The sequence below is a fragment of the Mustela lutreola genome, chromosome 8 (assembly GCF_030435805.1).
Source record: "Mustela lutreola isolate mMusLut2 chromosome 8, mMusLut2.pri, whole genome shotgun sequence".
Lineage (NCBI taxonomy): Eukaryota > Metazoa > Chordata > Mammalia > Carnivora > Mustelidae > Mustela > Mustela lutreola.
In genome coordinates, this window is record NC_081297.1 from 145845097 (window position 1) to 145862135 (window position 17039).

Genomic DNA, 17039 nt, shown 5'->3' on the forward strand with positions numbered 1-17039 from the left:
AGAACACTATAAAAAACCCCTCTCCTGGGTGGTTGGTATTGGAAGCCTGTTCTGGAGGACACTCATGTAATTCCTGGGGATAGGCAAGGACTCGGAGGGAAGACAGGGGTCTTTCTGGAGACCGAGGCTGGCCTTCAAGGCCTGTGACCAGGGGAGGGTGGTGTGGGCCGGGACAGAGCTCAGGGCTCACACTGACCTGCCCACCAGGCCCCTTCCAGACCTGAGTTGGATTTTGGCAGAGAAAGCGCTGGTGGCCGCATTCATTAAACTGGGGACTCGCTGTTGCTGACGTGGGTGGCAGCAAGGAACGATTTGAGCCCCCAGCCCTGTTTTGTATTGTGACATCGCCGCGGCCTGTCTTGTCATCGACCCCCAGACCCTGGTCGCCTGGCCTCAGGCTTCACCATCGGCGTCGTGCCATGGATGGGTCTCAGACCGAGCCCATTGCTCAGCGCGGGTGTGGGGGCAGGAGGAGGAGACAGCCTAGAGGCACCTGGGACAGATGACTGGGGTTCATTTTAAGATTGTCCCATGTGTTTTGCAACTGTGATCATTTGTTACCCTAAAGATACAGACTGCTTCCCACGCAAGGCTCATAGGCGGCAGCCAGCAGTCGGTCAGCAGGCGAGGACTCAGAGTGTCAGGGACGTTTCTGGCTGTGTCCCGGTGCTGGATTCCTGACCGAGGGGGACACCATGCGACGGGGTCAGCCTCTGGCCTTCTCTTCTTTAAAGACAGACTCTCAGAGGAACCCCAGCGTGGCACAGCAGAAAGTAGACAGCGCTCCGGGGGCCAGGCCTCCGACACTGGCTGCCTGCCTGCCCTCTGTCGCACGTTCTCCTCACTGGTAAGATAAAGGGGTGGGCTGCTGCCCTCTGAGGTCTCTTGTGGTGGCACAGCCTGTGCTCACGTGGGGACAGCCTTGTTTCCCTGTGGCACGAGGCCATGGCACAGACCCCAAGGTCATGGCCTCAGGGCCAGCACAGGTCCCTTTCGAGATTTCCTGCTGGGCCTTGGTACCCATAGGAAAGGGCCCAAGGGGAAATGGCCTTCTACAACATTCCATCAGAGGGCAACACTCCAGCAAAGCATCGGGGCCCAGTTCTCAAAGAATGTGCGTTCCAGAGCGTGTCCAGAACCAGCTCGCGCTACTCCCCCCGCCCCCCCCGCCCCCCGCCCTCACAGAACCAGGCGGTGAGCGCCTGGAGGGGCTTCATCCCTCAGGGAGGCTGGGGCCAGCTCGGGAGGGAAGGTGTGGGGCCGCAGTTTGTATTTACAGTTACTGAAGAGGATTTTCCTAAAATACCCACAGATAGAAGTATATTATATTTATATTTATATTTATATATATATAGTACTTAATTAGATGCTCTATCAAGGAAAAGCACAAATCTACAGTTTCCTCCGCTAGCAGCTCTTCTCTGTCCCATCACAGAATCCTTAGAGCTCTGCCACGTGGCGCCCGCGTCCCGGACCCACGGCTGGAGGACAGGGGCGGGTGCAGACACTGGCTTATCCACGCTCCCCAGACGCCCTCCCACAGCCTGGCTTCCTGTCGCAGATGATGCCTCCCAGAGCCTGCCTGCAGACAGAGGCAGTCGCGTCCCCCTCTCTCCTGAGGCGTCAGGCAAGGCCACATGTGACCCCCAAACGTGCTGGCTGCGCGGCGGCACAGTGTCCTGGCCCAGGTGGGTCCTAGTGTCGCGCGGGGAGGGTGCCCTCCCGGGACAGGCCAAGGGAGAGAGGGAAGGAGCAGAGCCGCCCCCCAAAAGCAGTGTTTTCCCAGCCGGGCGACCTGAGGAGTGCAGCGGCCCAGGGTCTCCGCCTGGATGTGGTCTCACCCCCACAGGCTGGTCCACAGGCTGGTCCAGGTTTCCGAAGGGCAGACGCTGTGGTGACTTCCCAGGGCAGCGTGGAGGCCCGCAGAGCCGCCTTCTAGCCTCTCCCGTGGAGGGAAGGCGCGCTCCCCTCCCCATGGGAATACCCGGCCATCCCCGAGCAGGGCAGCTGCCGGCATTATTTGTAGGGCCGCAGGAACCGGGAAACTTTGGAGCGCAGCAGCTTGATGAAGGACCGCGGGAACATCTCCTTGGACTCCTGGGCTGTGTACTTGAAGTAGTTCTGGGGGTGCGCCAACACATCGAAGAGGGCCTTGATGAGTTTCTTGTCCTGCAAGACACAGTGAGGCGGGTGGTGAGGCCGATCGGGGGCCGGGGTGCAGGCCTCGTTGATGTCTGGGGCCCTGGCGGGGCCTCGGGGGTGTCTGCTAGGATGAGGGAGGAGGAGACTGCGCTGCCGGGCGGGCTTCGGACCCGGGACTCTCTTCACCACGCACTGTTTTTCGATTTTCTTTTTTTAATATTTTATTTATTTATTTATTTGACAGGCAGAGATCACAAGCAGGCAGAGAGGCAGGCGGAGAGAGAGGAGGAAACAGACTCCCTGTGGAGCAGAGAGCCCGATGCGGGGCTCGATGCGGGGCTCGATCCCAGGACCCTGGGATCATGACCCGAGCAGAAGGCAGAGGCTTTAACCCACTGAGCCACCCAGGCGCCCCTGTTTTTTGATTTTTTAAAAAAGATCCATTTATTTTACAGACAGCCCACACGATGGGGGAGGGGCAGAGGGAGAGGAAGAGCAGAGACTCCCCGCTGAGCACAGAGCCCAGCGGCACTGTGGCTTGATCTCATGACCCTGAGATCATGACCTGAGCTGAAACCAAGAGTCGGACCCTTCACCGACGGGGTCATCCAGGTGCCCCATTTTTTGATTTAGAAAAAAAAATAGTTTATTGGTTTTAACTCTTGGTTAAAGAGTTACTATTAGTTACTACTCTAATAGTATTTTATTTAAAAAGAGTTCTGCAAAATAAAAAAAACCAAACCATCACATTGAAACCAGAGGACACGGAGCGGGGCAGAGGGTTTCGAGGCGGACAGATGGAGGTCGGAAAGCTGGGCCCCTTGTAGAGACGAGCACAAGCTGCGTCCTGAGAGCTGGGAGGGAGCCCGGCCCGCAGCGGAGCTCAGGGCTGGGTGCTGGGAGGGCGCAGCTTTGGGCACCGGCCAGAGGCTGTCTGCATCATGTCCCAGTGTCAGGCGAGACCTCGGGCACATTTGCTGCCCAGCGTCGCTCTGTCCTGGCGCACACTCGCGCTCTCTCACGGGCATGCGCGCCGGCTCGCACCCTCGCCCTTGAGAAACAGCCCCCCCCACCCCCGCCCCGTGAGTTGGGCGCGGGGGCCCATGCTGGGGATGGCAGGTCAGGCAGGAGCTCCAGCGCCTCCTCTGCCTCCAGGGAGGCCGGGGCCCAAATGATCCTAGACCACAGCTGACGGCAGGACCAACAGGTGCCAAGAGCCAGAGCCACGTGGGACTCTAAGAGCCTGTAATCCGCCCAGAGGAGGGATGCCTATGCTGAGAGTGGGACAGGCGGATGTTCATGGAGGTGAGAGGCCTCAGCCGGGGAGCGGAGGGAGTGTGGAGGTCGGAGAATGGCTTCAGAGGCAGGTGGGGGCCATGCCTAGCCGGGCCTCGCGGGTCAAGGATTTTGTCCTGAGTGACGGAAACACTTCCAGTTCTGCAAAGATGCCCCTGGTGGCGGGGTGGACCCGTGGGCAGAGGGCCAGGGTGGCAGGGGAGGGGCCAGGAGGAGAGCCGGCATCGCCTGCTGGATGGATCGATGGAGGGGCCAGCACGAGCCTCCGGCTCCCCCTGCACAGATGGGCTCCAGCTTTGCTCCTGGGGGCAGCAGCATCGGGGCGAACCTCTCTGCTTACAAAGTGCCTACTGCGTGCAGGACCGTGAAGCCCACACTCTGTGAGCCGCCTCTGTTTCTCAGAGGGCTTGCCCAGGGCCACCCAGCTGGGGCGGGACAGCCAGGGAACCCAACCCCGCTTCAGCCCCGCCACCTCAGCTCCCAGGCTGGGAGTGTCAGCTCCCCAGAGCCTGCCGTATGACAGACATAGAGCCCCTCGATGACAAGGAGGCTCTGCTTCTTAAGGTCACTAGCAAGATGAGGGGACAGGCAGTCCCAAAGGTGGGGGCGGATTCTACCGATTTTAAGCTCCCACCACATCTCACAGATGAGGGAAGTGAGGCTGGCAGCTGGCAAGGAGCCTAAAGGCCAGTCAGAAGGCCCTGGGCTGGACGCCACCAGGGAGCTTGTCTCAGGCCTCCTGGTCTGCAAGGACAGAGGCCCGGAATCATCACAGGCCACCATCCCGGGATCATACGGACCCTTTCCCATAAAGAAGCTCACTCACTTTTAAAATTTCTTGGTGATTCTCTGAGGCGTAGAGCCGTCCATCGCGAACGATATCTTCTATCAGTTGCTGGTAGTCCTCTGTGAAACCCACCGGCGAGGAAGAAAGGAAGGTGAAGACACCAGACGCCCCCTGCTTCCCCCTCACCTTCTGCCTCCGCCTCCCCCTGCTCCACTTGGCCACAGGCACTTCTGCCTCTGAACCTCTGTACCCTCCACCCGAATTGTTTTCCTTGAGGCTTGGCTAGCTAGAAACTTCTATTCAACCCTCAAAACCCTGCTTGGGCAGTACAGCACGCCGAAGGCCACAGACACCATTCATGGCTCCTTCGCCTGCACCACCCCCCACCCCGTATGTGTCTGTTGCCCCCGTGTCCGCAGCGCCAGCGTGGGCCGGGCACACAGCGCAGCCACACTGACCGTCGTAGGTGACATAGGGCACTTGGAATCCTTTGCCACTGTTGCCTTCATTGGATTTGAACTGGATCCAGAGCTTCCGGGAGCGGGAGGTGAAGGCGATGGGCCTCTCATAGGTCTGGCAGGTCTCATAGGTGGTGATAGACGCGGGTGATGCTGGGGACAGAGTAGGGGGCCTGAGTGGTTGGCTGATCCACAACCCTGCAGGCCTCCTTCTGCAGGCCACGTGCTTCCCCCACTAGGTCAGCCACCCAGTTCCCACGCCCAGTCCCCCAAACAGTCCAACTCTAGGCTCCACCCATGTTACCTCTGCCTCAAAGGCCAGTCCCCACCCTCAACCCCAGTTCCTTCTCATCCTACAGAGCAGGTTTCTGTGCCTCCTCTTCCAGGAAGCCTCCCTGACTGCTCCATCCTCACACTACCATGTTCCTGCTCTGCCCTGGTGAACCCCTGGTCACTGCCCCTCTCTGTCGGGTTGTCACTGTCTTTCTCCGGCCGGCTGCTCCCCCAAACAGGGCTCACGCCCACGCCCAGCACAAGCCAGGGCTGGGGCAGAGGGTCCCAGCTGGGACGTCCCCTCTCCCTGTGAGCAGATGAATAAGGGTGAGCCTGCTGACCCTGGGTGTGTGGGCCTGGCCAAAGGGTGCCCCACCTCCTCACTGCTCCCCGGCAGCCTTCCTGAGGTGTCCTGAAGGCGGGAGAAGCTGACCTCCTAGAGCTCAGCCCTGTGAGCAGACGGTGGGTCAGAGGTGGCTGTGAACCACCCCACCCCCGCAACGGGTGACCCTGGGGGGCCCCTCCGCTGCTCCCCTTCCCCCGTGCGTACCGCTCTTCCTCATGACCAGGACGTCGCCACACTCATCCTCCACAGGCAGGAAGATCTCAGGGACCACGATGAGGATCCTGCGCTTGGGGGGCGGCGAGATGTGCCACACGCACTCGGCGTTGGCCGGGTAGTCGCCGGGGTAGTTGGGGGACTCGATGTAGCCTGTGTAGTCGCCGAGCTCGCCGCCACAGTGCTGGTCTGTGGGCACCGGGGCCACACGGGCCTGCTCAGGCCTGCTGCACGGGGGACGGGGAGGGCGGGCCCTCGACAGCCCCGTGGCCGCCTCCACTGGCCTCCCCACCAGCTAGCCTGGCCCTGGGCCACTCATCCCACGGGGTCGTCTTCCCGGGGGGCACCCTGGGACAGGCCCGCCCGGTGTCGGCTCCCCTGCCAGCCCTGCTCCTGCAGGTGGTGGTGTGAAAGCTCGGTGAATCCCCCGACTCGCGAACCCCCACCTCCTCTCTCCCTCCCTGCCCTCCATGCTTCCTGAGGGCCTGCCAGGGGCCCAGGGTGGTCACCCTCCCCTCTGAGAGGGAAGGCTCGGGGACAAGCAGGCAGCACAGTCAGGACAAAGAGACATGCTTCCCTTTGGAGCTAAGCTTTGGAACCCTCAAGAAGCCAAACGCGGCATCTCTGTGAGCTAAAGGTTCCCAGCCTCAACCTTACAAAAGAAGTCACCTTAGGTCTGCAAAGAGAACTGAACCGAACACTAAATATACACAATTTTCTCATGCCTTTTCGTTTATGAAAACCCTCACATCAAAATTCCTGGGAAACTTTTCATGTTTACCTCACCTTCCAGAAGCTTCCCTACTTGCTTTCTCTACTTTTATTCAGGAGGACGTTTCAACCCTGCCTCTGTGGAGCCCCACACTGTGCCTGCTCTTCTGTCCCCAGAGGCCATGAGCCTGCGGGACCCCCTGGGGAACTGGGGCAGCTTCCCGTCTAGGGTTCAGTCCTCGTCATGGGCCTTTGGCCTGTCGCAGACACGACCGGCAGCACAGGGAAAGGGGTAACTGGCTAGAAATTGATTGGGGGAGGGCACAACACTAGAAAATCTGTCCCAGAGGACTCCAAAAAATGAATTAAAAATATCTAAAGTCAAGTCTGTTATGCCCCGATGACCTGCCGGGGTAGCTACTTCCCTGGTCCTCAGCCCCTGAAACGCAGCCCCCCCGCCACGGGCCCGGCTTTCCCCGCCACGGACCCGGAGCCCTGGGCAGACCCGCCGAGCACAGAGGCGCCGGGGCGGGGGGTGTCACCTTGAGTGGACGTGCGGGTGTGCTGGAGCCGGGCGGGGTCCCTGGGGTCCTGTGGGCACTGTGTGGGGTGAGGGCTTGCCCCGGCCCCAACAGCCCGCCCTCCTGCGTCCCGCCCCTTTCCCCCTTCCGGCCGCACGGAGAGCTGTACTTACTTTTGCAGTGTGTGACGTTGGTGGAGCCATCGAAGTCCGTGCTGGTGTTGCCCGGGCAGGTGATGCAGTGGTTCTGGCCAAACTCGGGCTGGTAGGTGCCCACGGGGCAGCGGATGCACCGGTGGGTGGTGGTGTTGTAGTGGTGGCCCGGGGAGCAGTGCACTGTGGGCGGGCGGAGGGTGCCGTGGGAAAGGGCAGGGGACATTCTCCCCAGCGCCTTCCTGCCCTTGAGGTCTGTCTTGGTGCGAGTTCAAAGCCTTTCTTTACCACCCAGTGGCCGCCCACCACGCACGCCCGGTCCTGTCCACGGCTGTGCGGAGCTTGGGGGCCGCCCGGAGCTGGGCAGTGAGCTCCGTGACAGAGGTCCGCCCGCGAGGGGCATGTGTTCCGGGGCGAGAAATAGGACATGAGCTGTTGTAAGGCCGGGTGTGTGCCGCTCAAGGGGTGGGGGACCTTGCGTGGAGGCTTGAGCCGTGTGGAGCCAGCTGGGAGGCGATCTGGGGAGGGAGCGGGGGGCGGGGGCAGAGCGGAGGTCACAGGCCATGGCCGTGAGCTCCTGGGTCCCGGGGTCCTGCTAGGCTTCGCTCTGAGGGAGAAGGGGACCTAGAGCCCCCACATGGTCCAGGCTGCTGCTCTGGGAGTGAGCTTGGGGGTGAGGGGTGGGGGGGCCGGGCAGCAGTAGCCTGGCTGAGGGGGCAACAGTGGGGTGCCGAGAGGCCATCATTCAGAGCTGCTGGCCGGGGCCGCGGACAGACTGGAGGCGAGGTCAGAGGGAGGGCACTCTGGGGGGTTCCGAGGTCTCCCTGGGCCCCTGGTAGGACAGAGCTGGTGTGAGCTGGGTTGGGGGGCACTGTGTGGCCAAGATGAGGGGCTCTGGCCATGTGGGATGTGACCGGGGCTATCTCCCAGCAGGAGGGTGTAGTACTGAGTTCAGGACAGACGCGGGGCTGGGGTCACTGGATGCTCTTCCTACCCAGACTCTAGAGTCCGTGCCAGGCTGGGGACCCCAGCACTACCAGCCAAGGGGTGGCTGGGTGAGGCTGAGCGGAGCCTGAGGCCGCGGGGCTGCGGGAGATGCCGGCTGGGAAAAGACGTGGCTCCAGCCTCGATGGGAGCAATGACTGGGGGGCGGTGGGGTGAGAGTCTGACTAGGGGAGAGAGGAGGTGTAGTCCACGCGCTCCTTCTACAAGTTTCACAGCAAGGAGCAGAAATCCTGGCAGGAACTGGAGGAGAGGTGGAGTTTTCTCTTCTAGAAGGGAGGGTTCTGTCTGTCTGTTCCCAAGAATATCAGGGTCAGCGGTGGGAAGCATTGTCCCAAAGGCCCTTGGCAGGGCGGGAGCGTGTGGAAGGGGAGGCAGTGCCATCAGGGGGATTTGGTGACCGTGGAGGGGAACGTGTGGCTGGACAGCAGGGCCCCCACGGGCCTAAAGGGAGGGTGTCCAGGTAAGGTGAGATGGTCCGGCCTTGTCCCACGGCCCCTGCATTTCTTCATCCCCCAAACTGCCCCCCCGCACCAAGAGCCTTTCCTGTGAGTCAGGTTCAAAGTTCTCATGTGCAATCACTGTGTCTGCCTGGCTCCCCCATCTGAGACCCTCGGTGGGCTTGTGTGGTCCCCGCTGTCCCTGTCCCAGGTGTGGCATGGTGCTGGTCCCATGTCTACTGCCGGCAGCTCCGGGCCACCCCTCAGCCCTTGGACATCGGCCACGTGGGAGGTGAGCGGTGCTGAGGGAAAACGTCCCTGCACAGCTCCGGCAACTCACCTTTGGCCTCGCAGTCTTGGAAGGAGACCGTGCCCTCGTGCTTGGTGAGCAGCCCCCCTCCGCAGGGGAAGCAGCCCGTGCGCCCAGGCTCAGGCTGGTACGTGCCCACCGGGCAGGGCTGGCAGGGTCGGAAGCCATCCGGGGAGAAGAAGCCTGGGGAGCACTGGCCTGGAAGTCAGGGGTCATGGCTCAGGCTGGCGGGAGGTCTGGGCGCCTCAGTCCAGACCCTGCTCTCAACCCTCACCTGCCCTGGGGAAGGGGACCATGGCTAGGGGTGGTGCTGGGGGCGGGGTGACTTGGGGGAAAGAGCTGGGCTGTTCCCCGCCCAGTCCGGATGCTGCCCGTGTTTCAGGCACTGTGCAGCCTCGGCCAGGCCTGGCTTCACCTCTCCCACTAGCAAGAACAGGTGGCTTTGTGGCTTAGCTGGGACGTGTGGACCCCACATGTACAGGGGAGAGATCAGAGGAGCTGCTCTCCGGGGGGCAGGCCACACTGTACCCTCCACGTGAGGAACCGCGCTCCAGTCTACAGGGCTGGGCCAGGCAAGGAAGTGTAGGGGGGGTCTGGGAGGTCCCTGATGGCATGGCTGGGACAGAGAGGGGACAACACACCCAGCATTAAGTTGGGATGCAGAGGGTGCTTTGGCATTGAGTAAGGGGTGGGCTGGAGACCCTCTTGACCCAGACCCTGAATTCTCTGCTCCTACCAGTGGCCGCTCTCTGCTCTCAGTCACTGGCCCTGCTAAGGGCATAGACCACAGTCTCGGAGGGCACAGCCAGCTAGCCTGTAGGGACTCGGGGCTGGACTCTAATCCTTTCTGTACCCCAGAGAAAGCTGGCTGGTGGTCCCCACTGTCCCACCCACCCACCCTCACAGGCACACTTTTCCCCGTTCATTGTCTTGGGTGGTCCCCATGACGGCCGGGGAAGGGCGGCTGTTGGGTGGGGGTGTGAGCCCATACCGCAGATGTGGGTAAGTGAGGCTGTAAATGGAAAAGCTCTTTGCAAACCAAGCTGTGCTGGGTAAACGGCCAAAGGGCTTCCCAAACCATCTACAGGGCGAACCGTAAAGTTCTTCAGGTGGAGAACACCGAGGATGATGCGGGCTCCACACCACGTAACACGTCTGGTCAACCGCATCGCACCACGTGCCTCGTGACAGACGATATGCGGGCCCATAAATGACCAGGAGTTTATTAACCGTAACGTCCTTTCCAAACTACGTGCTGCTGTTCTCCAGTGCACTAGGCCCAGCCTGGGGCCTGCTGGCGCACAGATGCTTCGCGGCCCCAGTGGCCACTGTGAGTGTGGCAGCCTGGAAGTTACGCCAGGCTCTGCACATGGCCGAGAGCTTTATGGAATATCACTAGGGGTTGGGCTTTGGCTTTGAGGAGCTCAGTAGAGACAGAAGTTGTCGCCGGATCCCCCTACCGCAACCCCCAGCCCCTCTTCCCTCCAGGGGGGACCCGCACTCGCCTCCACACTCGGATACGTTGCGGGCACCAGCCAGGCCGAGCCCATCGCTGCTGGGGCATGGCGTGCAGCTGAGTTGGCCGTCCCCATCCTGGTAGGACCCCGGTGCACATGGCACACACTGGCTGGGCTCTCCGCTGAAGTAGGTGCCAGGTGCGCAGGCCACTGCGGAGGCAAAGTGGAGAGATTGCCGGGGGGCAGAGGCGGGGAGCAGTGGCCGGGCGCTTTGTCTCCTGGTACCTCAAACCCAGGCTTTGTCCTCCCGGATAGGGCACATCCCTCGTCCCTTTGGCTCAGGGATCCCAGAGGGGCCCAGGGCCGTCTCAGAAGAGCTAAGAGTAGGAGCAAGGCAGCAGCCGTCTGTGAAGAGCCCCGAGGCCTGACCCTGGTCTCTGGCCCCATCCTTGCTGCTCCTGCTGAGCCCTGAGGTCTCTCTCTGCTCTGTGTGCTGCCCTCCAGCCCTGACCCCTCAGCCTGTGTCCCAACAGTTTCCTGGCCGTCCCATGCGCGTTTTGTCCAAACCGAGACCTTCTCCCCTCCCCCTTCCTTCCCCATGGGGAGGAGTGGCCATGTGGGGACAGTGTGCAGAGGGCATGGGGAGTGACAGAGGCAGGGGCGGGGAGGCCTGGTGGTGGAGAGTCGTCCAGAGGCCGTGTGGTCAGCTGCATATGGCAAACCGACGCGAAGAAGAATGACCGAGAAAATAGGGAGGAAGTAAGGAGGGAGGGAGCCGGAGGTTTCCTGGAGAAGAGATTTAGAAATGCGGAAAGAGGGGAGGTTAGAAAGAAGCCTGAGCTATTGGACTGGAGGCACTGGAGTGAATGCATGGTTTTATAAAACACACACACGCACACCCATGTACCCGTAACACCTGTGCAAGTCCATTTACACGCCCATGTTTAATATACACCCGTACTTGCTAGTTCTGTCCAGTGCGAGCCGGAAGGACGGACGCCGTGTTAGCAGTGAGGACCCCAGCGCTGGCTCCCGCATGTTTTCCTCCTCTAGGGGTCCCGGAGTCCCTGACGGACTGCGAAGGCTGGGGCAGGGGAAGTAGGGGTTTGGTGCCCTAGAACCCTCAGCAAGTGACGGAGGCGGGGAACCGGCCTGACTGGCTACACGGGGAATGATCTGAGCCCTGAACTAAGTAACGCTAGGCTTGGATTACAGCCCCGTAAAGAACAGAGGAGTCGCGGAGCCCACACTGATACACACACACTGACATGTAGGTGCTCAGACACATCCGTGGGTGAGGAGGAGGGGAAGCTCTTCCTTACAGAACGCTAATGCACCCGGACAAGGGCCAGCCGGAATAGAGGACGCCGTCAGGCAACCACTGGAGACGTGGCTGCTTTGGCGGGAGCGCTCACTGACTGCGATGGCTGCGGCTGGGCCGAGGATGTCTGACGCGGAGCAGTGTTTTGCATAGACTCAGAATTCCAGCCCCAGCAAATCGGCCTCAATGGCAAAAGGAAAAGGGAGGGGGAAGGACCTGTGGGGGCCTGGGTCAGTACCCCGCGCCTCCTGACGGGGGCGCTGAAGAGCAGGCATCGAGTGGGGTTTCCCTCCCAGCGGGTCATGGAAATGGGGGACGCAGCCTCATGAGGGTCATCCTAGGGCGGGAGGACAGGAGAGGCAGGAAAGAGCCAAGGGCTGGTCCTCACTGAAGGAATCTGGAGAGACACGACACTGAACGTGTGGGACAGGGATGCTGGAATGGGCTGTGGGCTGGACGCGCTTGGGGCAGCACACAGGGGAACCCGGACGAAGAAACCATGGACGTTTCTTGTTCTGCCTGGCAGTATTTCCGAATGTTTGAAATGATTTAAAAATAAAAAAAAAACGAAGAAGGGGGCGCCTGGGTGCCTCAGCCATTGGGCATCTGCCTTCAGCTCGGGTCATGATCCTGGGGTCCTGGGATCGAGGACTCATCAGGACGCATCAGGCTCCCTGCTTGGTGGGAAGCCTGCTTCTCCCGCTCCCACTCTGTCACTCTGTCAAATAAATAAATAAAAATAGCAGAACAGAGCGCCTGGGTGGCTCAGTTGGTTGCACATCCGCCTTTGGCTCTGGTCTGATCTCTCCTGGGATGGAGCTCCACTTGGGGCTCCCTGCTCAGCAGGGAGTCTGCTGCTCCCTCTCCCTCTGCCCCTTTCCCTGGTGTGCATTCTCTCTCGCAAATAAATAAAAAGATAAAATCTTTAAAAAAAAATGACATCACAAAGGCCCTGCCCTCCTGCCACGCTCTCTCCACTGCTTCAGCCGGAGCCCCTCCTTCCCCCCACACGCCTAAATCCCACCTCTTCTCCAGCAGCTCCCCAATTAATCTCCTGGCCCAGCCTATGCTTTGTGCCCCAGGTTTGTGGCTCCAGCCATCCTAACCATTCAACGTCTTCACAGGGATGACTCACGGGCGTGAGCTAGTGAGCACAGACTCTCTGTCTCCTCCAGCCGCGCCTTCCCCAGGTTCCCCAGATCAGAGCATGATGTTGCTTCTGCCCCGTGGCCCTTGGGGGCTGCCCTCGAAGCCTCCTTCCTCCCAGCCACCCCTCCAAAGTGCTCTCTCTGTCTTGTTCCTTCTTGTCCTGCTGCCAGCCCCCACTCCCCGTTCAAGGCTCTACCAACTCCCTTCCCTGGTCCTTGCTCGTGGAAGCTTCCCCTGATGAGAGAGCGATAATGTTCCTCTGCTTGGAAGCTTCCCGTGGCTCCGCCGCACCAGAGAAGCACCGTGGCCCTGCGGTAAGGCCCTGAGGTGGCTGTGCGTGTGGGTGTGGGTATGCCTGCCTGCTGGCTGCCTTCCTTCCCTGGTACACGTGAACTCCAGCAGAGCAAGGGCTCCGTCCATTCTCCTGTAGGCAGCCACCGCGGCTATCTCTCGACCCATCTGCTCAACAGTCCCCGGCCTCCCGGGCCTGGACACAGGCTGGGTGCCCCGCCTGAGCTCTTGCCGTGGGCCCGGCCTCATCTGCTTCCTGGCAGCCTGTGCTTACCCCGGGGGCCCTCAGCCTCTGCCCTCAGCTTGCACGCTGCCTCTGCTGGGAAGCCCTCTCTAGCCACAGAGACTGGTCCCCGCGCCCCTTCTGCTCCCCTGCTGCTGCGGAGCTGGCCCACGCTCTCCGTGTCCTGCCCGGCCTCAGCACCGTGGTGAGGATTTTGCGTGCCAGCGTTAGCCCAGCAAGAGCCTTGCCCAGGCACGGCACCGGGCGAGCGCTCTTCCAAGGACAGCGTCATGATGAGCATGGGACTGCTTCTGTCTGGCAAGCTTTTGTCTCGCTGTCCCCTCCCAGTGTGTCTGTTGCCCCGGGCCCCCCGTGGGAGGAAGGGCAGAGAAGGCTTGCCGAGTGGGCATCCCAGTGGCCACGGGCAGGGACGCACCGCATTTCCCGTCCTGTAACACCTGGCCTGTGCCGCACGCCCCCTGGCCCTCCAGGGCCTTGGCCGGCCACTGGGCCATCGCGTACTCTGTGCCTGCGACCTGGACGGAGAAGTGCTGCCGGCCGATGGACTTGCGCAGAGTCTTGATGGCGGCCTGCAGGCTCTGCTCGGCTCGCTTCCGCATGCAGTCCGCCTCGCAGGTGTCTGCAGGGGCAGGAGGGACAGTGACTCGCAACCGCGGAGCCGCCTCTTCCCTGACCTTCCCCCGCCCTGCCGCCAGGCCTCTGCTCCCAGCACGGTTCACGCAGCAGCTGGGGGCCGAGGCACCACTGTGGCATCCATCCGACAGAGGCGGAGACTGAGGGCCCGGGAGGGGCGACCTGCTCAAGGGGACACCGCAGATCAGAGGAGTAACTGGGGCTCTGCCATGGCAATACGTCACCTCCCCCGGACATAGCTCATGGGACATAGCTCCTCCATGCCCCCCCAACACCCTCGAGGCTTTCACCGCTCCCAGGATAATGCCCAGCTTTCTGGCCTTGACTCCAAGGCCCCTGGTAGTGGAGCCCTTGCCCGCCTTGCTAGGCCTCACCCCCAGCACTGACACCCACTGCGAACTCCACTTTCTAGCCGCTCTGTCTGGCTCACCGCCTCCTGGGCACATCTCATTCCCTCTGACCTCCATGCCTTTCCCTATTCCATTCCCTCTGTCTGAATGCCATTCCCTGCCACCTCCTCCACTTGGTGAACTTTAAGTCCTGATTCAAACGGTGCCTCTTCTGGGAAGACTTCCTGGGCCCCTCTCTTGGGGAGACCGCTCAGTTGCATGTCCTGTTTGCTCTCATGCCCCCAGGGTGTCCCTTAGCACTGGGTAGTTTGTGGGTCGGTCTGCCTCCCTGTGGCTGGGAGTGCTGCCAGCACGAGGAACCTTGTCTGGTTCCCTCTTTCTGCAGTGCCCAGGGCTCAGCACACACAGCACGGGTCCGTGTACAGATCTCAATTCCTCTGTCACAACTCAACTCTCATTTACAGCCAAGAGGAATGCACCGATATGAAACACAAGCCAGCATTACAAGCCCCCTTCTGGAGCCTGGGAAAGACAGGCCCTTGTCTCAGTTGTTCCAGAAACTCTATAGGCATGAACCTTTCCAGGCCCCAGTGAGGGTGTGACGGGGTGGAGAGAGGACTTGTGGCTGTCACCATGGGCCCCTGAGCCCTGTCCCTCTCGTTGCCCTGGGATTCCTATTCCATCCTGGGTGACCCGGCGCCTCCCTCCCCTGCCTCCTGGCCTCTGCCTCCAGTGGCCGCAGCTCAGGTGGTCACCAGCTTCACACCGGGCAGACCCTGCTGGCCCTCCCGGCCCCTGCCCTCCCCGAGGCTGTCGAGCGCCTCACGCACCTGACGCCTCTTCCATCTTCATCTCCACCTCGAACTCCGCTGTGATGTGGGTCACCTCCTTGGATGGGGACTTTTTGCCACGGCGCCTCTTCTTAGAGGAGTCACATTTGAGGGTCACAAAGGTCAGGTGGCAGTTTTCTGGACAAAGAAGGGACCACTATGGCAAAGGTGGCACAGGGCAGGAAGCAGGGTCCTCTGGAGCCCTGTGCACAGATCACCAGCAGCGAGGCTTCTGCGTTGTCTAACAGTCTGCGGTGCAGAGGGGAAACCAAGGCCAGAGGCCAGGCTGGCTCAAGGTCTCGCGAGGGGCTGGTGGCTGAGCCAGGCCTTGCACCAGCCATCTGAGCCCCTCACACTGCTGCCCACGGAGGCACTTGTGCATACTTGCTCAGTGACGCTGTGCAGCTCGGCTCCATGGGGCTGGGCCCAGGTTGGGTGTGCCTGAGGGCTGCACTCTGTTAGCTTTGGGGAGGAATCAATCCTAAGGTGTTCAGGAATCTGCATGGAAGCAGCTGGGACGCTCTTCTCCTGGGCTTTTCTCACCAAGCTTTCCCCTGGAAAGCCTGGAACGCCCTTCCTGGCCTCCCTCGTTCAAGAATGTGCTACCACGTGAGGCCTGGGAGGCCTTCTGGACAGTTGGGCTGCACACCAACACTGCCCTGGGGAGCTCAACTAACCCCGGCTGAGATAGGGACCGTGGGCCCCAGGAATGCTGCGGGACCCAGATTTTCCACTCAAACGCGGCCCTGGGACACCACCACTGTCTACAGTGCTCCAGGCCTGGCTCCTGGGGCTTAGGGACCATGACTGTGGGGACGAAGCGAGGTCCCCATCCTTGGAACCCAGCCCCGCTGGACCCTGGGCTCCCAGCTCTCAGGCGCGGGGACCCCTCCGCCCTTGGTGCGGCCTGGTGCCGAGGCAGCCCACTCACCCGGCAGCAACTGCCTCCGGGCCTCCTTTGCCGGCTCCCTGCTGTGGGGTCGGAGGTGGCACTTGGCGTCTCGGATCTTGAAGCGGGCCTTCTGCCTGATGGCGGCAGGTGCACCTGGGGAAAGCCCAAATCCCCCCAGGTGTCCGGTGGGCAGGGAGGGGGTAGGGCCGGGGGCGACGTTGGAAGTGCCTGAGCAGGAGGGGGCGGCTAGTGGGACCAAGTCACTGGGGGCTGGAGGAAACCCGCTGCCTCTTTACTCTCCCTGCCAGGCCTGAAAAAGGTGCGAGCAGGGATGCTGAAGCCACGCTCAAGCGGGGGCCGGCCGGCCGGCGGTCTTCTGAGGAGGAGGAAAGGCAGGCCTCCCAACACCTCCCCCACTGCCCTGGACAGTTCCTGTGGCTCCTGCTGTTAGGAAAGGGGCAGAACAGAAGAGAGGGGAAGCAAGGAAGGGAAGGGGCTTTGCAATAGGACAGACGCCCCGAACTGCTGATTCTTTCCACGAGCAAATCCCAGCTGCCTAGATAAAGAACTCGACGATGGCAGATTTCAGCATCACGTCCCATTACACGCCCACAGATGCCCCCGTGACATCGAATTCAACTTCCGGAATAGGCAAAGCTGCCAAAGACACGCCCGCAGGCAGGGGAGCTGGCGCTGTGTGGACCAGGACCCGGCTGCTGGGGCCTGAAGGGCACAGGTCTTCTGGGCCCTCAGGGTCACAGTGGAGGCGACTCGCTTCACTGGAACGGAGCCGGAGACCCGAGGAGTCCTAGCATGTCAGAGTCACCAAAGACCGGGAGTGTGGCCCTGGGGTCCCGGGCCTGCTCTCAGCTCACCAGCACCCCGGACGCTTCCCTAGGCAGTGTCCCTCCCCATCATCCCGCTCGGGGGTGGGCTGCAAGGTCCGGGGTGCAGTGGGCGCCGGCGGCGCAGACAAGCGGAGCTACCTGAGCAGCTGCGCCCCACGCCGGAACCGGTGTCGTTGCGCTTTGGCGGCGTCTTGCCCTGGAGACCCGGGATGCCGCAGCTCAGGCTGTAGCTGTTCTCCGAGTCTGCAGAGAGGCCGGGGGAGAGATGGAGGCCTCAGATCCTGGAAGCCTCAGAGGGGTCACTGTGGGAGGGAACGAGGCCCCCGCACTGTGGAGAGGACCGCTGGGGTCCACAGGGAACCGGACAGTGGGC

The 17039-nt window shown here is 61.6% G+C and overlaps 1 protein-coding gene across 3 annotated transcripts in view; it reads right to left on the reverse strand.

Moving 5' to 3' along the window:
* Positions 1-1175: 1175 nt before the first annotated feature.
* The window catches only part of SCUBE1 (signal peptide, CUB domain and EGF like domain containing 1), a 133664-nt gene continuing 117800 nt past the window's right edge, over positions 1176-17039 (reverse strand). For all 3 annotated transcript variants that reach the window (XM_059187197.1, XM_059187196.1, XM_059187198.1), the window contains 11 exons: positions 16805-16909; positions 15858-15971; positions 14927-15064; positions 13529-13732; positions 10157-10318; positions 8682-8849; positions 6921-7082; positions 5507-5704; positions 4684-4836; positions 4265-4344; positions 1176-2169 (listed from right to left, as the gene is read on the reverse strand). In XM_059187197.1, coding sequence (XP_059043180.1) covers positions 2017-2169; positions 4265-4344; positions 4684-4836; positions 5507-5704; positions 6921-7082; positions 8682-8849; positions 10157-10318; positions 13529-13732; positions 14927-15064; positions 15858-15971; positions 16805-16909 — 1637 coding nt within the window. In that variant the 3' untranslated portion in view covers positions 1176-2016. The remainder of the gene's footprint in view (positions 2170-4264; positions 4345-4683; positions 4837-5506; positions 5705-6920; positions 7083-8681; positions 8850-10156; positions 10319-13528; positions 13733-14926; positions 15065-15857; positions 15972-16804; positions 16910-17039) is intronic.